At 53.0% G+C, this 20,563-nt stretch overlaps 2 protein-coding genes across 2 annotated transcripts in view; one reads left to right on the plus strand and one right to left on the minus strand.

Moving 5' to 3' along the window:
• HCRTR1 (hypocretin receptor 1) overlaps window positions 1-699 on the plus strand; it is a 9,333-nt gene extending 8,634 nt beyond the window's left edge. The window contains exon 7 of the mRNA XM_081816843.1: window positions 9-699. Within this exon, the coding sequence (XP_081672969.1) occupies window positions 9-125 (117 nt within the window). The 3' untranslated portion in view covers window positions 126-699. The remainder of the gene's footprint in view (window positions 1-8) is intronic.
• Window positions 700-2,891: 2,192 nt separating this feature from the next.
• On the minus strand, window positions 2,892-20,121 carry PEF1 (penta-EF-hand domain containing 1). Its single transcript, XM_081817941.1, has 5 exons — window positions 20,020-20,121; window positions 10,480-10,795; window positions 6,279-6,434; window positions 5,644-5,787; window positions 2,892-3,920 (listed from the first exon to the last, which is right to left on the minus strand). Exons 1-5 carry the CDS (start codon window positions 20,041-20,043, stop codon window positions 3,691-3,693), a joined length of 870 nt encoding a protein of 289 aa, XP_081674067.1. The 5' UTR covers window positions 20,044-20,121; the 3' UTR covers window positions 2,892-3,690.
• Between the last annotated feature and the right edge of the window lie 442 nt (window positions 20,122-20,563).

The raw sequence follows: 20,563 nt of genomic DNA on the forward strand, positions 1-20,563 counted from the left end.
CTCCGAAGGCCCCCAGCCCCCGCTCCTCTGCCAGCCACAAGTCCTGGTCCTTGCACAGCCGGTGCTCCATCTCCAAAGTCCCCGAGCACGTGGTGCTCACCAGTGTCACCACTGTGCTGCCCTGAGCGAGGGCCCCACCTCCTCGTGGAGACTGCTGGATGCAGTGGGAGGCCGGGGCTCCAGACCTGGTTTTGTGCCTGTTTAACTCTGGGCAAGTGACTCCCCTTCTCTGAGCCCGATCTCCTAAGCAGGATTGATGGGAGGATTAAGCACACTCGAGAAAGCGGAAAGCTCTTTGTAGATTGTCAAGTGTTGTGGACGGGATTAGCACATTCCTCTCGCGTGGCTGTGCCCCACGGTATCATCCATCCCCATCATCCTTCCGCAGCTTGGCCTTCCTCCCAAAGATCCCTCTCCCACCCAATTCCAGGCCTTCCCTGGAGTCTGCTGTAAGGGTCCCGGCGGGCAGTTCCATCTGGCCCAGTGGCTCCAGCGAAAGCCCAGCTGCTCTGAGGCCCACGTGAACTAATCTGGGTCCAGCCTTTCCCTGGTCGGAACACAGCCCAGCCTCACCAGGTGCCAGGTGCACCACAGACTGGACCCCGTTGGCTTTCTGGTGTGATAGAACCCTCTCCGTGTGGCTGTTTGGCATGGAGGCCAGCAGCCTGAAGCAACTGTAATTAAAAGCCTGGCACCGAATGTTCCTTTTCCTTGTCATTGCACAAAACCTGTGCTGCTTAGGTGAGAGAGAAGGTGGGGACGCTTGGGGGAGGGGAGAAGACCAGGCAGCACTGGAATGCTGTCATCTGCTGACCACCTCCCACCCACCCCACCCCCGCCCCCAACACACTGGATCCCAGATGGGCTCCGAGCCAGGATTCAGAGCACCCGCAGTGCTGCCTCCTCAGGCCGTGCCAATCCCGACGCCCAGGACCCGGATCCTTGACACATCTGTCTGCTTACGGGCCCAGTGGCCTGTGGGAGGTAAGGGAGATGCGGGGGCAGACAGCGGGGTTAACAGACTGATTTACTGTTATCTTCACCTTCTTGGAAATCAGGCTTGCATTTATTTTCTATGAACTCACAGGATAAAAAGAGAAAGCCACAGACGTGCTCCGTCTGCCACCAAGATGATTAGAGGGCTGCCAGAGGCCCTGCTCCTCGTTGCCAGAGCAGGAATGGAGTGTAGTCTCAAGTACGGCTCCGCTGAGGGGCGGGAGACATCTGGCAGGGGCCAGCTCGGCCGTGCGCACCACCGGCTCTGCTTAACTTGATTAATGGAGCTCCGAGCTCCCTCTGACCTCCCCTATCAAAAAACAGGGCAAAACCAGGGTCCTGCCAGGGGCCCAGCCCAGGAATGTGTAAGCACACCTCCTCTTAGGCATCACACTTTTCCCAGAGCAGGTGGAAGGTACGGCCTAAGTATGTCATCCACTCTCTGGATGACTCACCAGCCCAGCGCTTGTGGCCATTTCCACAGATGTGCGGTTGCCGCCAGGTGGGATGGGCTGCCCTGCTCCTTCCTCACTCCCGCTGGCCTTGCAATCCAAAGCTGTTTGTGAAGTGTCATGTAGCCAGGCTGGGAGGTGCAGTGTGCAGAATGATGTTGTGAGGGCTGGCTCCCAAGCTCAGAACCAACCGTATCCACAAGGACCAACCCAGGTCCGGGGCTAAGGAGCCCTTGGCTGAGCACAAGGCTGAAACTGTGATTGGTACCATTCTAGAGACAGGTTTCAGTAGACACTTGGCTCAGTAGGAGCCAACAACAGAAGTTTCCCCAATGGCCTCCATTCTACTCTACTCTGCTGGCTGAATCCAGTCCAACAGTGGGCCCGAGGCCTCCACCCTGGGAGGTTCAGATGAACTGGAGAAAATTCAGAGGACCTGGATGCCAAGGTGAGCGATGCTTAGGGAAGAGCTGCGAAAGAACCCGGGACTACCCAGCCCAGGGAAGGGAGGCCTCGGGGAAACATGGTGGCAGGTTCCACGTATCTAGAGGCGTGGCATGCAGAAAGGGGTGATAGATGGAGCTTCTGGGTGGCCCAAGAGAGAAAACCATAGTCCATGGGTGGTTTTCAAGGTGGCAGGATTTGGAATCTCAGCAGGAAGAAGTGTCTGCTAGTCAAAGAGGAAGCCTGCTTCCCGGAAGGGCACTGAGCTGTCACTGGAGGCTGGTGGGCAGAGGCAGGATTCAACAAGAGAGAGGATACTAGCCCTGGGTGGAGGTTGGCCTCGGGACTGGCGCTAGCATTCTAGCATGACAGCAGCCCAGAGGACAAAAGGGCTGAACTGGCTGAGCCCGACATACCTGCAGGGCCTCACTGAGCTGCTTCCAACCACCCCCTGCAGGGACCAGAGCTTTCTTATCTTCATCCCCAAGAGCAAAAGGATTATCACACGATTGCCCATGATAAGCGCCCCCCCCCCAAAACCAGAATGTCTCGTGTCTTGGCTGTAGACATTTGGTGTAGACTGGTTATCACGCTGATCTCAAGATCCAGCTAGCAAGGACAGATGTCTGTGCTTAATAAAAATGGGGGGAAAGTTATGACTTAATAAATGCAGTTTGGAAGATAAAACTAGGGCTTGAGATAATAAAAAGGCCATGCTATGAAGTCTGGGGTGGTGCCTGTAGCCCAGAGCGCCAGTCCTAAAACGGTCATAAAACACACGAACCTGCCCAGCTCCTACACGTCAGCTCCACCCTGATAAATGGGACCAGCCCCATGCGGGCCATGTCCCCTTAACATGCTTCTTCCTGCACAGTGTAGTGTACAGTGCGCACTTAACTGTTCGTTGAGCAAAGAAGGAATGAGTGGCGGAAAGGACGCGCATGCGTGAATCGCGCAGATGAACCAGCAGCTAGGAAGGTGGGATGGGACACAGGGGACTCAGAGTTTTGTCCTTTTATTGAAGCTTACAGTTTCACTGAACTTTTGGCCCCATAAGAAAAAAAAACACACACACAAATAAAAAAAGAGCATTGGCAGTGGGAGGTGGCAACTGTCCCCTGGGGATTAAAGCCAAGCAGAGAATGGCAGGCAAGGGAGGGGTCCAAGCTGCAGACGGGGAGCCTAACCAAGGATGCCCAGAGAGCAGCCTGTCTGAGCTCCCTGAGCAGGGACGGCACCCAGGCAGCGAGAAGTCAACGCGCGCATATTTGGGGCATGGGGCTGGTGGAACCCAAGCCACTTGGTCCCGCGGACAAACCTCTCTCATGCTTGCTTAGCTTCCACTTTGGAGAAACTGGGTTCACTGGACAAGACGGTATGGGTGAGGGGGCTCAGGTGCTAATGGCAAGAGGCTGATGAACACTCACGGCTGGTGTCAGGGCACAGAAGGGACAGCCAGAGCCTGGAGCCCAGCTGACTGACGTTACTCACTCCACTGCAGTGACTGGCATCTCCTGCTCCTGGCGCAAGGCTGGGCCATTCAAATGCTCAGGGCTCTAAGGACATTCAGCTTCCAGGCCTCTCTCAGGTCAGGCCACTACCTGTGTGGTCTCAGCCCAGGTTCCCACGATTTGGTGACGGGGAGACGCCCGGCCTTCTTCGGAAACAGCGCTGTATCAGGCAAGGGAGAATCTTTTTCTAGGAGGGGCAGGAAAAGAGGAGAGGCCCACACGCCTCTCCCACTCTCAGGAGCCAGGAAAGGTCCCTGGTACACTCCGTTCTCTCCAGAGGGGCTGGCTCAGAGCATCCGAGAAGCTGTCATGGTGACGAAGTCCTCGAAGCTGAGTCGGATGTTGCCCTGCACGGCTGTGTCCTTCTCCCGGAAGGCCTCGGTCAGCACCTGCAGCTGGGTGCACACCTGGATGAAGCGGTCTAGCTGCATGGCGGGATTGGCGGAGCGTGGGCAATAGCGGGAGACCAGGAGCTGGGTGAACTGGGGGCTCAGGTTGTAGCCCATCTGGGACAGAGCTGCGGAGGAGGGCACAGATAACAGACACAAAACCCTGCTGTGAGCACCACCGTCAACCACCTCTGTGGAGCCCAGCGGTGCAGGGGACTTTGAGAGGACAGAAGGAGGAAGAAGTCCCTAGGGTCTGCCCAAGATGGTGGGAGCCCAAAAGGGGCTCTGTCTGGATGATCCCCTTAGCTGGAAAGCCCCAATCCCTTTCTCCAAATCTCCATTACTCTCTGTGCAATCAGACCCATAGGGTCCCAGAATGTCACGGGGCTAGCCATGCTCATATGTGACTCATCTGCTTTACAGAAGGAAGCCTGAGCCCCCAAGAGCCCCCTGCCCAGGGTGGACATCAGAAGCAGTGTGGCAGAGAGGGAGACATGACAAAGGCCTGCTCTGGAGTCAAGAGAGGCCCTTGGCAAGTTGTTTAACCTTGCTAAGCCTCTGTCCTATCATCTCTAAAATGGGGATAATACTTACCTTGTAGGTTCTAGTAAGGACTAAGAGAGGGGATCCTGTAAAGCACTTGGCACAGTGCCTGACACATAATAAGCCCTCAGTGTTACTTGTTAAAAATAATAAAATCATCCTCACCTCCCCAGGCAAGGCTATTGCTGGGCGGTTCCAAGGTTTCCAAGGTCACCGCCTATGTGCTACCCTGTCCCCCCACCTGGGAGGCTTCCTTTCTTCCTCTCCGCATATCTACCAGCCCAGGCTAAAAGTTCCCCTTTTGCTATGTGGCCCTTAGGCAAGTTGCCTAAACTCAGCCTTGGTTTTCTCATCTGCAAAAGGGCAATAATAAGAGATCCCTCAGGTAAGAGTGGGGAGGAACAGACACCAGCTCTCGCCCGGGAGAGTGAGTGATGTAACACAGAAGTGCTTATTCCAGTGCCTGGCCCACAGCAAGCAGTCAATAAATACACACTTTGCTGTGACAGCATCACCCTTACCAATACCCATGACAGGACCGGGCAAAAGAGGAGGTGATCAGTACAGTCATGCAGGTCATGTCCTTTCCCTTCAACCAGGGCGCAGATACGGTGAGCTCACCCCCACCACAGAGCTCCTCAGTCTTACTGAAATCCATGGCCAGGGCAAGAGGCCGGGTTCTCTGGGGAGCCCTTTCTCCCTCCCAGGTGGCAAAACTCCCTGTCAAATGCTTATCACCCCAATAACCACCCATCTTCTAAAGTCAGAATCGGAACCGGACCTGGAGCTATGGCCTCAGGTCATCTTGAGCCGACTGTCACTTTTAGCATGGTCTGGGTCCCAGAGTTGGGAAGGAAACTGCCTTCTAGCAGAGATGGCAACAGAAACCACCTTTCTGAGTCCCTGTACAGGGCTCTTTCCATTCAGCATGCTAGAAACCAGAGAGGAAAGAGCCACACAAGCCACATGTCCTGGTCTCGGGGTGCCCTGGGCTACCGAGCTCCCACCCCCGAGGCTCCGGCTGGCTGGGTCTACCTCATCCAGCACAGCCACGAGTGCCGTCCCGAGGGGGGTGTCCAGCCCTCATCCCGGAACCAGGTGTTCCCTTGCCCTGGATCTTGGCTCAGTGCCCCAGCCAGGTCACAGACGGGACGGAGAGTGGGCCTGTGCTGGTGCTGAGAGCAGCATTTTACAGTGCACATGGGCATTTGGCAGTCAGAAGCTAGAGAACACCGGCTTCCCTGTCATAGGGAATAAAGAGAAAAGTGGGGCTGGGCCTGTGCACTGAGCCCCTCCCATGGCCCTCACCTTGCTGCAGCTCCGTGGAGCTGATGGAGCCGGAGCGGTCCCGGTCATACTGCTGGAAGAGGTTCTTCCACTGCTGGATGAACTTCCACAGGGCTGAGAAACCATAGACGTCGATGCGGCCTGACTTCGTCTTGTCAAACATGTCTTGGGTGGGGAGGGAAGAAAAGCTTCAAGACTGAGGGCCAAGGGTCCTCGGGTAGCACCCGGGCCGGAGTACAAGACTCCACAGAACCACAGGCCTGAGGCCCAGATGCCTGCACCGGAGACATACTCTCATCGAGTGTGGACCAGCCCCCGCCCCTGGCCACCCTCAGCCCTGGCCCTTCCAGAACCGCATTTTCTCTGCACACCCGGCAGCTGACCCCACTCTGTGCCATCTGCTACGGGTGCAGGGAGTCCCATTCTGCAGAACGGAAAGCCGCAGAGCCTGTGACTCAGCAGGGTCTGCAACTTGAGAAAAGATCTAGGGGAAAGAGCTCTCAGTCTAGAGGATCTCACCTTGAACCCAACTTCCTGCCTGAAATCCTCCCTGGCTGAAAGATCTCTCCTCCGAATGGTTGCGCACCCGCTGTCAGGCGTCAGGTGGCTCTGCCCCACCTCGAGCCCAGAGCCCACGGGGAAGGGCTAGAACTCACTTATCATCATGAGGCATGTCTCGTCATTGAAAGAGGACCAGTTGGAGTTGACCAGAGCCTGCTTCAGCTCCTTGATGGAGATGTAGCCACTGTGATCGGCATCCACTGACTGGAACCAGGAGTAAGCCTCAGGATCCACATTGGGAGGAACGCCACCTGCGGGAAGGGGTGCAAACCAGAGGAGTCAGAGGCCGGTCTCAAAGCCAGTCCAAAGACATGCTGGGGAGGGCCAGCCTCGGTGCCTCCTGGGGGACAGGTTTTCCTTACCCACAAAGCCTCACAAGTCCACCTACCCCGTCTTCCAGCAAGCCAACAGCCTTACTCTGATGGAAGACTCAGAGCAGAGTCTCTGAGCGTAGACTCAACGAGTATCTATAGCTGGCTTCTACTCCGTGAATCTGGGCTTTTCCTACAATGTTCAGTCAGTTCTCTCTTTGATCTTAAGTTTCTAGGGAACGGGGACTTTCCAGCTGACTACGAATGCTCTGAAAAGAAGGATTCTCTCTTCCCCACAGCCTGGGAATCCAAAAATGTTTGCTGAGCAGTTCACACACACAGCCCAGAAACAGGTATTTTGAGAGTCACAGCAGCAGGGGGCTCTCTGGCGTGGGAACCAGGTCTGACCCGTCTGACTTCTCCGTCACAGCGGCAGTAGACATATTCTACCAGGAGCCACCAGAGTGAACATGGCCACGGAACTCCACCTCTTCTCGTTCCCCATCAGCTCCAACGCAGGGGAGACATCTCTGACACCTCCTCACCCCCACACACCCAGAGAGCTGCCCAGTCCTGTGCCTCCTCCCCGTTCCTATGCACCTGCCCTGGTTCAGACTCCTCTCACGTGGATTGCTGTAACAAACCAAAAGGCCTAACCAAATCATCCTTACAGCTACTCTCTGCCACTCTTCACTTGCTACCGAGTAATCTCTAAAATCCAGCTCAGTTCTAACTCCTTTCCCCACCCCCCCGCCTCAACTCAAAACTCTTTCAAGGTTCCACTGCCTACAAAATTGTCCAGCATCCTTAATCCAGCATTCCAGGTCCCCCCGCAACGTGGCCCACTCTTGCCTACCTCTCCCACTCGGTCCCCCTCACAGCTCTGTTCCAGCCCAGATGAAGTATTTGACTCACTTAGCCATTCCTGTTTATTCCCACCAGAGGCCTTACTCACTGTTCCCTACCATGGACCCCTTCTCCCTCACCTCTCTGCATCATTTCCTGTCCTCCTGCAAAACCCAAATAAAATGCCGTTCCTTCCACAGAGCCTTCCCTATTCCTCCATCTCTGGACAGGCTTCCTTCCCCTCTCCTTTGCACTCCTTCTCTCTTATGGCCTTGATCTCCTCTGTACATGTTTTCTTCTACCCCCTTCCAGGTTAGAGTTGGAGCAAGCTGTGGGCAAGCTCCCCGCCTAACTCCTTTCTGAGTCCCCAAGGGCTAGCACGGGGCCAGACCCAGACAGGAAAGGTGCTCCATTCATGCCAGAGCTGGCTTCGTGGTTCTAGTCCCAGCTCCCCCATTTGTGGCCTTGGTTTATTTAAATTCTCTATTTCAGTTTTCTTATCTGTAAAGTGAGGACAGGAGCATCTACTTCACAAGGTTACTATGAAGACGTTAACACATGAAAAGCCTGAAGCATCTGGTACAATCTAAGTACTATCTATCTGCTGATTATCGGTATTGCTGTTGTGGTTCAAATAGCTTTGGGTGTCTGTCAGAAGGTGGAGGAAAAGATCATTCACTTGGAAAGACATGCAGAGTGAAGGGGTGGGAGATCAAAGTGGAGAAGCACATAGGCCTATCTTAGCAAAAAGCCAGACTTACGCAGTACTAGAAAGCCAACTGGGTGAACTGGCCACCAAATGGGCTCCTTCCCCCCAGGCAGACATCAGAGGCAGCCACGGGCCCTGGTGGAGCACAGAAGCCACCACCTAGTCCCCAAGGTGAGGCCCGAAGAAAAAGGTCTGCTTGACTGAGGGCCTAGGCTGACCTCCATGGATGGGAAACCCAGGCAGGTCCCACAGCCCCTTCCTGAAACAGCAGCTGGGCCACAGGGAGTGAGGGCCATGGCCCCGGGCGAGAGAGTCTCTGGGACACATGGTCTAGGCAGTTTGCACGAAAGAGCCCAGGCTATGGAAGCAAGCAGCTCTGATCCTCACCAGCTTGTGTGACTTCGGACAAACGACTGGGTTTTCTGAGTACTGATGGCCCCATTCCAAAAAAGGACCTACTTCCCAGGGCTGTGTGATGAGTAACTGAGGTCACAGCAAAATAAAGCTTTGGCAAAGGGCCTGACAACGTGTGCGGGCACATCTTCCCAGAGGAAGGACTGTCTGGAAGGAGGAGAAAAGAGCTGCGAAGGGAAGAAGGAAAGCAGGCGGCAGGGGCAGAGGGTGTTCAGAGAACTCCAGCAGGACTCAGGTGGACGGCAGCGAGGGTCCATGGCAGGCGTGGAGGCCAGAAAGGCCCGCTGGGTCTCGAGCCCCTGTAGGATCTTTCCTGAGGGCAGTGGAGCACCTTCGATGGGTTAATCTGTCTTGCAGAGCAGTGGTGCTCACACCTTAGATCCTGGATTCATCCAGTGGGGCTGAGGTGGGGCCTCCCAGGTGACTCCCCCTGCAGCTGAGCTCCAGGGAGGCATGAGCTGTGCTGGAGAAGAGGAATGGAGGCCACATGAAAGGAAGCTGCAGAAGATGGGGAGCAGCTAAGAGTCGGAGGCATATCTCTCCTCTCTCTGCAGCCCCAGACATGATCTCTGGCCTCTGGCCCTAAAGGGACAAGCCCACAGAGAGGGGCTCCTTTACCTGCAGTGACCTCACGTGGGCTCACAGGCAAGAGTTTAGAAGGCTGAGGAACTCCACCATGAAGCTGCTGAGCTAAAAGCAAACAGCCAGGAGCTTGGGGCTCTGACAAGATAAATGCCGCTGATTCAGTGTATGGAACCCCCAAGGTGTGAGCTCTCCGTCAGGGCCACCTGCCTGGGAATGTGTGCTAAGATTGGTTCCAGAGTGGTTCCAGGCTGCATGCTGCTAGTTTTGTCTCCTGGGAATAAGCATTCTGTGAAGAGGCCGACTGAGTGAGTCCTGGAGTTAACAGCGATCTAGGCACTCACCTTCCCTGCCCCCGTCTGAGGTCACTCGGTCATTTGCAGGGAGCCTGAAGCCCCCCGCCAGGATTCTCCACGCTCTCCTCCCCTACCTTGTCCAGCATCTCTGCTCTTTACCCTCCCTGCATCCCATCATTCTCCTACCTGCCTCAGTATCTCTCAGGGGTGAGGCCCTTGCCACAAACGCTGTCACAATCATGCGGAATACCTCTTTGCTGAGAACGTCCCAGAATGAGTCCTCTCATAGAATTTTGCGTATTAAGCCCTTCCCACTGTACCCAGCGTTTACCTGCACCTTCTCATCAAATACTTATTAATAATCTTGTCGGGTAGTGGCATTCACCCATTTTATGGAAGTGGACATTTAGGCGCAAAGAGGTGAAGTAATTCAGTCAGGTCAGTAGGTGGCCTGATCTCAAAAGCCCAGGCTTTCAATAACTACACTATCTTGCCTTTCTATATAGAGTGGCCAGTCTCCCTCACGTAGAAACGGGTTCTCCCCACGGCACACTGCTTCTAGTTGTTTGCTAATCCTACCCTCTCCCTCCCCTGTGAGAGCACCGTACATCCTCTCTACTGCCTGGTGGCTTGCAGAGCCCCTGCAGGACAGCAATATCCACTCCCATCCTACTGATGTCAGGCTTGACCAGGGGATGTGGTTTGGCCAATAGAACGTGAGTGGAAGAGATGTAAAGTACTTCAACACAGAAGCTTTTAAGAGGCATTGTGCATTCCTGCTAACCCTCCCGATCTGTCTAGCCACGAGAACAGCCTATCCCAATTAAGGGCTGCTCCTTCCACCTGGATCTGGAAGGAAAAGACGCACGGCACAGAACCTCGGCAGCCAGACCCACAGCTGCGGGCACGTAAGCAACAGAAATAAATGCCGTCGTCGTAAGCCCGAATGAGTCTGGAGTTACTGTTACCATGGCAAAGCTAACTCACAGACGCGTTCTGCTGATGCAAGCTGCAGCTACAGGCAAGATGCTGGGGGCCAGAGACCAGGCTGCCTGCACACCCACGGGAAGGGCAAGGACGGGCCCTGGGGAATGCAGAACAAAGTCAGAGGCGCCTGGAGTCCAAGAGCCCTACTTACCTGGAGGAGGTCCCTGTCCATAAGGCCCAGGATGCTGGGCACCGTAGGAATTCGGAGGTGGCTGACCATAGGGGCCCCCTGGGGCCGCTCCACCATACTGTCCTCCTGGAGTTCCAGAGGGGAGTCCCCCAGGGCTGGGGTGTCCATAGGGTCCCCCACCAGCTGGCGGTCCATAAGGCCCTCCGGGGGCAGGACCCCCTCCATAACCGCCACCGGGGGGTACCCCACTGCCATACTGCCCTCCACCATGGGGGGGTCCAGGGTAGTAGCTGCCCGGAGGGGCTCCGGGCGCTTGTCCTCCAGCTCCTGGGCAGCCCTGCAAGAAGAGCAAACTATCAGTCAGAATGGTAAGGCCAGAAAACAGCCAGTATGACACTGTACCGTTATAAAGCCCGGCCACTGCCACTCTTTCAACTGATCCTATAGGCAGGGCTGGAATTATGACCTCATTGCTCAGATGGACAACCTGAGGCTTCTAGAGAAGAGAAAACCTACCCAAGATCATACCACCAATGACATGTGGAGTCAGGGCTGGAATCCTGCCCTCCTGGCTCCCCTTTCCATCACACCAAGGGCTCCGTGACGGCTTGGGATCATGTCTGGTTTGCCACTTTCTCCCTAGCCCCCAGTGCTGAATGCATGCTCAGTAAATAATTATTGAATGAATGAGGAGGCAAATGAGCCAAAATCCCAACCCCTCACCCTGTGCTACGTCCATCTCTCTCCATCTCTACCTGGAGGACTCACAGTGCAAATGCGGTCTCCACCCTACAACCCGACATTCTTCAATCACGAATATATCCATAGCATGGGCTCATTTGCAGCATGTCTTCCTCAGCCAAGAATAGCTCGAGATACAAAAGCATGTCCCCTTCTCACTCGTGACTCTGGAGACAGGCAGGGGAGACCCTGCTCCTCAGGCACCAGAGTACAATCAGTAAGAATCAAAAAGACCAGTTTGAGTTCAGGTTCTGCCACTTACTAACTGGACTAATGACTTCCCCTCTCTAAGCCTCAATATCCTTTGTTCTAAAGGGGAATAAAACAGTGCCTACCTCCCAGGTTGGAATGTGAATGAAATGAGACCAGGTGTGTGAAGCGCTTTGACACAGGAGGAAACCCCAATCCAGAAAAATCGCACATAGACTGTGTAGAGGGGCCGGGACCCAGGCCATCTGTCCCTTAGCGGAGACAAGGGGGTGTCCCCTCTCTTGTCCATGTCCCCACACCACTAGCCAAGGATCCCCAAACTCAGTGTTCAGCTGCAACTGCCTACACGGCAGAGAGAGCCCCAACACAGCTGCAGACAGGCTGGGCACAGAGGCACGGGGAGCAGCTGGGCCCAGCTCTGAGGAGGGTGCCATCTAGACATGCTGTAGATAAACCCAGAAGTCACACTAGTGGCCTAGCCTCGGAGAGCCTGGACTTGCTCTTTTTATTGTGTTTGATAGCTTCTGAGACACTTGCCCTCAAGGCTGAGGCCGAACTCACACTTCATCTAAAGGAGGTCTGCGGCTCAAGGAAGGGGGGCTTCTTGAGGGGGGCAGGAAGCAGGTCCTTCCACCTTCCCCATTCAGCACGGTGGGAGCTCTGCTGCCCTGGAAGCCTCCAAAGCAGGCAGCAAGACTTCTCTGCGGTGAAGTCATGGGCCACTCTCAATCCGAAACTCTGCACTCACCAGCTGAGTTCTCACTGTGGGCCCCTGGCTTCATCTCTCTGAGCCTGCTCCTTCACAAGCAAAATATGATAATCTCTCCCTCACTGGGTCGCTCTGCTGAATACAAGACATAAGTGCAGCAGAATTTTGTCAGTCTTACTTTTAGCTAAAGATTCTTTTGATAAAATAAAATTTTAAAAACTGATAAAAGAAAGTGGCTTTGATTGAAGCCCGGTGGGGATTCCAGAGCGCCGACCATGCAGGGCCCCCTCCTTTGTTAGATGCTGAGGGAGCTCTGCAGATGCCACATAGTGACTCAAAAGACAGTCTGAAAACCACTGATATAAGAAAACAAGTTCTTACAACAGTGCCTGGCATAAAGCAAATGATCTATAAATCTTGGCTACTATTATATTACTCATTGTCAGCAAAGCCCTGGGCCAGGTAAATTCTTGGGGAGGGGGTATATAAAGGTGAGAACCGGTCTGAAGGAGCTCCCAGTTAACTGCAGAGGCACGGAAACGCCCTCCGTAACATCTAACAAAACTGCCAAAGGAACCGGGTGTTTCCAAAGCGGACACACAAGCCGTGAAAGGAAAGAGGGTGAAGTTGAGGGAGTTTCCATGAGAAAGCAGTGTTTGAGCTGGGATGAAAAGAATGAAAAAGGGGCACCTGGGTGGCTCAGTCGGTTAAGCGTCTGCCTTTGGCTCAGGTCATGATCCCAGGGGCCTGGGATCGAGTCCCGCTCAGTGGGGAGCCTGCTTCTCCCTCTCCCTCTGCCTGTTGCTCCCCCTGCTTGTGCTCTCTGTGTGTCAAATAAATAAATAAAATCTTTAAAAAAAGAAAAGAAAAGAAAGGAATGAAAAAGATTCCAAGGGAGTTGGAGCAGTGTGATGGGAGGGATGTGCGGGAGGTGGTCATCTAACCCCTTCAGTTTCCGGATGGGGAAACTTAGAAGAGGGAAAGGGACTTGCTCAAATCGCACGGAGCTGGAGGCAGAGGTGGACCTCTGCCAGGTCCAGACCACCTCCCGCCACACCCGGGCACAGTAACTCCTGCTGCCTGGGCTACAGTGTTCTTTCCTTAAGCAATAGGGCACAGGATGCCAGCGCAGGATGGAAAGAGGGGTGGGGACCCTGCAGAGTCTGGGCACACCCAAAGAACAGGCCCGACACCAAGCCAAGAAGTAGCTGCTCCAGAAGCAGCCTGGTGGGCAAAGCCATAAACCCTGGCCTAGGGCACCCGAGGCCCAGGCCTATCCCCCTGGGAAATGCCCCCCGACCAACAAAGCAGGTACTGCCAGGCAGGTCTTCTGACCCTCCCACTGCCACATTCCAGGGGCCTGCTGGGTCTGGTGCAGTTTGGCAACTAAACCCTCTCCTCTCTGCCCTGCGTGAGTGCCCTCACCTGCACAGTTCACAGAGCATTTTAACAAACACACAAATGCTACCAGCAGAATCCTGCCAACAGTCCTCAAACAGAAAAAGGGAAGCTATTAGGAGGCTGCTTTTCAGATGAAGAAATTGAGGTATGCAACCCGCAATGACTTCATCCAGCAAGCATTTATAGAGTGTACCGTACTAGGCATGGGGCGCAAAACTAAACAGGGCCTGTCCCGGAGGGTCCCATCGGTGATTCGGATACAGTTTGATCGGTGCCATCAGAAAAGCCTACTTAAATGCTATCAAGGAGGCACAAAGAGAAGATTTATTCCATTTGTTGAATGATGGATGAGCAATCAACTGAAGCAATGCAAGGGGTGCCTGAGTGGCTCAGTCAGTTAAGCGGCTGCCTTCAGCTCAGGTCATGATCCCAGGGTCCTGGGATCGAGTTCTACATCACGCTCCTTGCTCAGCGGGGAGCCTGCTTCTCCCTCTGCCTGCAGCTCCCCCTGCTTGTGCTCTGACAAATAAATAAAATCTTAAAAAAAAAATAACAACAACAACAAATGAAGCAATGCACGAAGTAGGTCAAGGAAAGCTTCCTGGAGGAGGCAAGAGTGATACTGGAGCTGGCCGTGAAGGATGCCTAGGCATTCCCCAAAAAGAAAGTAGGAAAGGATATTCTGGACAGGAGGGAGAAGACAGGCACAGGCCTGTGAGTGAGCACCGAGAGGTGGGGGGATGGCTGGAAAGCAGGGGCGGGGGCAAGGATGCAAGATGAACTCAGAAAGGCAGGCTCTTTACACTTTCTTTGACCAGGCTCCCTGCCTGCTGCATTTCAGTTAGCGGGTGAGTTACTGGTGTCTTAACGTACTTTCTGTCTGTCTGTGTCTCCTCCACACAACAGTGGGCGCCCCAAGGCCAGACACTGGGCCTCATTCATCAGGGTACCCAGGGTCCAGCACAGTGCCTGGCACCTGCAAGCCTCCATAAATATTTGAACAGATGAATACCGCTCTGAAGAGTTTGGGTTTTATGCCTGAGGAAACAGAGCGCCATAGAAGGGTTTCCAATAGAGGAGGAATGTGATCAGAGCCTTGTTTAGAGAATTAATCAGCAGCGGGGTGGAGCCCAGGAGCTAGGCAGGCAGGGCTTGAACCAGACAGCAGACTTAGACATGGAGAGAACAGGATGGATTCTGAAGCTATTTCAGAGATAGGCTAGACATGACTTGACGACTAATTCGATTAGGGAGGAGGTGGAGGGGGAAGGAAAGGGAAGTGTTTAGAATGACTCAGGTACCCAGCAAGTACAGATGAAGTGCAGCCACCAACTGAGGCAGAACCCGGGCCGGGGACGATGGTTCCCAGGGTCACTGAGTTGTTAGTGAAGGTCTGAACCAGACATGAAAACCGGAGTCCCTGACTCCCTGTTCTTTTATGCTACTCCACGCTGCCAACCCATTTGAGACTTTTTCCAAGAGCATTTCATGTTGATCAACACGAGATTGTGGAAGGAAAGAAGGAAGGGTTCAGCAACCACAGCTTCTGAAGCATCACAGAAAACTATCCGTAGGTCTTCCCCCGCTCCAAGATTTTATTTTTAAGTAATCTCCACACCCAGTGTGGGTCTCAAACTCAACCCCGTGATCAAGAGTTGTAAGCTCCACATGCCCCACTGCCTGAGCCAACCAGGTGCCCCTCCCTAGGTCTTTACTGATGGCACATAAACTACATTTGATATACTGGGGTGGGGGAGGGGGCGATTAACATTTTCCTGAGGCTCTGCTAGGTGCTTCCAGTTCAGCTGGCTCCCACTGATCCTCAGTCCTGTGAGGGAAGTGCTGTTACCCCCATGTTACTTACAGATGAGAAAATTAAGGTAGAGAGTTACTAGTGTGCCTGTGATGACACGGCAAGAACAGGTGAGTTGGGATTCACAACAGGGCCTCTACTCTACTACCCTCTGCTGTGTTCACTCAACTGTGACTGAACAGGGACTGTCCTCAATATAACTGTCAGACGTGATAGATTTCTACAGTGGACAGGGCTGAAGGGGGAAGGGCTGGATTAGGTGATCTTTCAGAGGCTTCAAGCCCAGAAATCAGGGAGACTCAGAAGAATCTTCCTCTTTTTTCACCTCTGCACCTAGACCCAATCTGAGAGGCACAGTACTGTAAGAGATCCCAAAGAGCCTCCAGTCCGACCTCTCAGGAGAGGATGGAATCTCTGCAGCACCATCTTGAATCTGTTTGCATTCCTGCAAGTGATGGGTAGCTCACCTCCTCCTAAATAACCCACTCAGGAAGTTCAATATCTTCTTTTGGTTCAAGGGTTCATTCTTCTACCCCCAAGACCCCCGTGAAGTTCAGAGATATCAAAGGTTGGTCCATGTGGAGTCCTGATGGGGAAGGAAGTAGGCTGCCTTGCAAAGAGGCCTGTGCTCTGAAGCTGTCCCTCAAGTGTCGGCTGGAGGAGGCTAACGCACATTCTAAGGGGTTAAACAATCCAGAAGACAGGAATGGTTTGGGCATTCACCAGCAGAGCCTCCTAAAATATTTAAAGGCAAGAAACCTGCAGCCAATAAACAGCGGGCCAAGAAATGTCCCAAGACTTCAATTACCATCTGTGTGCTGACACTCCAAAATCCTTCTGTCCAGCTTCATCTCTCCTGAGCTGCTGGCTGACCCACGTATCCAACAACCTCCTGGACCTTCCCTCCAAATCTATTCCTCCCTCTGTGTCCCCATCTCAGTGAATGGTACCTCCCACCCAGTCCCCCAAATCTGAAGCCTTAGTGCCCTCCTGGGCACTTCCTCTTTCCTCCCCTCCATCACCCCAATTAGGCACCAAGTTTTCTCAATTCTACCTCCCAAATGTTTCTCAAATCCATTTTCACCAGGCCCCCATTCTCTCTAATCAGGGATACTTCATCAGCTTTGAGACCGGTCTCCCTGCCTCCAGTGTCTCCTGCATTGGTCCATTCTCACAGTGCCCCACGGTACCAAGTCCAAAGCACAAATGAGACAAGACTCTTCTACAACTCCCTCATTAGTCAGGATGAAATCCACACTCCCCCAAAAGGTATACAAAGTCCTTGAGGATCTGGCCCTTGCTTACCTTTCTGGTCTCATTTCTCAGCCCTTTCCCCTTCTTCACTCGGTATTGATCTCCTGAAATTCCTCCAAAATACTGGGCTCTTGTCAGCTGACCTTTGTGTGTGCTATTCCCTCTTTCTTCACTCAGCTAATGCCTACTGGTGATTCAGCTTTTGGCTTCAATGTCACCTCCTTCAAGAAGCCTTCTTCCCCCACACACTTAGTTAGGCATCCCTCCTGTGCTGTCCTAGTACCTTACACTTACTCCCATTTAGCATTTATCACACTGATTCCACAATTTATCTATTTGTATCACTCTTTCCTTGGAGTATTTACTATATGCCAAACAACACACCAAGCACTTTACATGGATTAGCTCCTTTAATCTTTACAGTAACTCTTGAGGCAGGTGCTCTTATGACCCCATTTTAAAGAAGGGGAAACTGAGCCTTGGACTTTGGCAAGAAATTTCTGTGAGGAAATGGCGGAGCAGAGATGTGCAGCCAAATTTCTCAGTCTCAGAGACCAAGCTCTCAATCACTGAAACCCATCAAACTGGCTCCCCCGCCCAGGACCCAAGGGCACTTGGGTTTCACTACTCCAACACCCAGACCATGCTTGAGGACCCTGGGGCTGGTGGCAGTGGAAAATTAAGAGTTTTGACTCCTAACAATTGGTTGGAATCCTGCAGGGCTACGTTCTGGGTAGAGGGGAGGCGGCACTAAGCCTTTGTATGCTTTGAAACAACCAGGTATTTTCTTAGAATACCCTGGACCGGAGCTGCACAGGCAGACAGGGCATGATGGCAGGGATAAAAGTATTTCTTCTATTCTGGATGCATTTCTCTCCATGCTCCTTTTCAGTATTTCACTCTGAGCAGAAGCCCAGGCCATGTGGCGTAACAGCAATCAACAGCAGCAAGAACCTCCACCAGGGACGCCTAGGTGGCTCAGTTGTTAGGCGTCTGCCTTCGGCTCAGGTCAGGGTCCCAGGGTCCTGGGATCGAGCCCTGCATCGGGCTCCCTGCTCAGCGGGGAGCCTGCTTCTCCCTCTCCCACTCCCCCTGCTTGTGTTCCCTCTCGCTGTCTCTCTCTCTGTCAAATAAATAAATAAATAAAATCTTTAAAAAAAAAAAAAAAAAAGAGACTCCACCAGGCACGGGCACACACTTGGTATCAACAACGTGCCAAGCTCACTGCAAGTTTTAGCAGTTTGTCTTCATTTCAGCCCTATGAAGTATTCCTTTTTAAAGGTGAGGAAACTGAGGCTCAGAGCCCATAGATGGTTTGTCCAAGGGTATGTAACTATTAAGTGCTAGAATTAGGATTCTAGCACAATTGTATCCAACCTGGAAGTGCAGGCTCCTAATTTCTATGTCACTGCCTCTAAGATGCACACAAAATACCTCCAGAAGCTTATTAAAATGTAGATTCCTGGGCCCTTCCTGGGCACAGAATAGGTCTGAGATGGAACCCAAAAGTGTGCACTTTTTTTTTTTTAAGAATTATTTATTTATTTGAGAGAGAGAAGGAGAGAGTGCAACAAGCAGGCACAGAAGGAGAGGGAGAGAGAATCCTAAGCAGACTCTGGGCAGAGCCCAGAGCCCAACACAGGGCTCGATCTCACAACCCTGAGATCATGACCTGAGCCAAAACCAAGTCAGATGCTCAACGGACTGTGCCACCGGCACCCCCAAAAGTGCTTTTTAAACAAGCTCCTAGGTGATTCTGATACAGACCATCCACTGAGAAACAATGCACCATGGCAATGTTTTCCCAAACTGTGTTCCTCAAGAATACTAGTGTCACCAAAAAATGACCAGAAATTTTAGAAAAAGGGGGTTGGGGATGGGAGGGAGTTCCCATGGTTAAAAAAGTTTAAGAAATACTGCATATTCTATCCCTCTCTGGCAAATTTACAAAGCATATTAACAAATTAAGAATTCTGAGATGCTTCATGTTGAACTTATTCAGCTGTGTTTCACAGAGTGTTTCCCAAACTTATTTAACCACAGAATCCTCCTCTATTAGCAATACCTATTAACATTTCATAAGACCCAACAAACGGAATGGAGCTTCAGGAGCCCTGCTAGGTTATACTTCCTCCTAACCTCAGCCCATGCTAGCTTTTTTTTCTACCTCTGCTAAGTATGCAACGAAAGGAGTTCTACATTCCAGCCCTGGCCTCACTCCCTCACTTGCTATATGTGACCTTGGGCAAGCCATTTCACCTCTTTGGGGTCCTTCCTCAGCTATAAACTGGGGATAATAATCTCTACTAGCATGCTTACGGGGCCTTCATCACTGAGATTAAAAAGGTCCAAATACTGTGTACAAAAGCCATACAGAGCTGCACTTCCTCACCATTCTTTTGGCATGTGACTATACTCAGTTAAGTGCTTTCTAATATCCCATGTAATTCTGTTTTCCTACTTTCCCTGCATGGGTTTTCTCTCCTAAATTAGCATGATCTTGGAGTCTAGAGAAAGATCCAAATACTAAAATACTGTTACACTCTTAGAAGTACCAAATGCTTTACAAGCATGACTTCATTACTACTCATGACAGCTCTCTGAAGTAGACCCTATTAGTGGGCCCAATTTTAGAGAGAGGGAAACAGGCTCCAAAGGCTTAATGGCTCACAACTATTTAAGTGATGGAGCCAAGGTGTGAACCTTCTTCTGCCTCCAAGCTGAACTTAACCACTCTACCTTATCTGTCATCCAACAAAGGATTCTGGCCACAGAATCACCTTGCTGTGGTGTTCTTGGCTGGATCAAAATGGGCAGGGGAGTGGGGAAGAGGCATCTGCTGACAGCTTCCGGGTTCTGCTGCCTGCCAGGAGACTGCAGGTTAAGTTCTGTGTCTTCTCTGGGTCTCACTTTTCCTATGCGTGAAATGGAGGTGTTAGACTAAGTAAATAAGGTCATTCGAGGAACCTGCGGAAACCACAGATTCTCCTGATGATTCGCACGCAGTGTATCAGGGGTGTATTTTTATCAGACGCCCCAAACGATGCCGACGAAGCCAGTGCTCTAAATGCTCTGTTGGCGTTGGTGAGCCCGCCAGGAGCCCCCGCGGGAGTCCTGAGAAGGTGTGGGGCCCCAGCACAGCCCAGCCTGATTACGTGGGGTCCAAGGTCCCCAAATCTTCCCGGGCGCGACGTCAGATGGGGCGCGACGTCAGAGGGGGCGCGACGCGACCTCCCAGACCTGTAGTCCTGCGTGACGCGAGACAGGCGCGACCGACCAGCCCTTTCGCCTTCTCTGCCGCGCGACACCTCGCTGAAGCCAACCTCAGCGTGGGAAGGGCGCGGAGAATGCCAGGAGAAAGTAAAGCGGGGTCCGGGCCTGGAATCGGCGAGGCCCCTACTTGGAATCGCCCGCCCCCGCCAAAAGCACTCACCTGCCCGTACGGGTAGCTGGCCATGGCGACGCGACGTCACACGTTGGCGAGGGGCGGGGCTTCCCTGTCCTAAGCCTGCCCCGCCTGGGCCTGGGTGTGGCCGCTTCTGATTGGATGTTCTCTGCTGTCAATCCTGGGCGCATGGGTCGGCGGAAGTGACGTTCTAGGGCGGTGGTCGGGTGCTTCTGGGAGAGGCCTTAGGTGCTCAGGCTTGGGTGAACGTTTCCGGAAATCCCGTTCGCTTACTGGCGGGGCTGTTCCTCCCTTTCCTGCCCTAGGCCCCAGGGACGCTCAGGCCCGGGTATTTAGTGAGAAGCTTGGGTCGGTTGTTGTAGCGGTGGCCATGTTTTAACCTGGCAAATGGGACGCCTGATAGTGGGTAGTTGCAGTCGTCACTGTAAGTTTCCGCCCGCCGGAGGAGGGCCCAGGCGGTTGCCGTGACAACCAAAACAGAATTAGGCCTCCTGGACAGGATGGAGGCAACGGCGAAGTACCTCGCTCTAATGTCATGACATCAGTTACTAGCTTTAGAGTGAAATTTGTG

This window comes from Leptonychotes weddellii, chromosome 4 (assembly GCF_054177405.1).
Source record: "Leptonychotes weddellii isolate Sample4059 chromosome 4, ASM5417740v2, whole genome shotgun sequence".
Classification (NCBI taxonomy): Eukaryota; Metazoa; Chordata; class Mammalia; order Carnivora; family Phocidae; genus Leptonychotes; species Leptonychotes weddellii.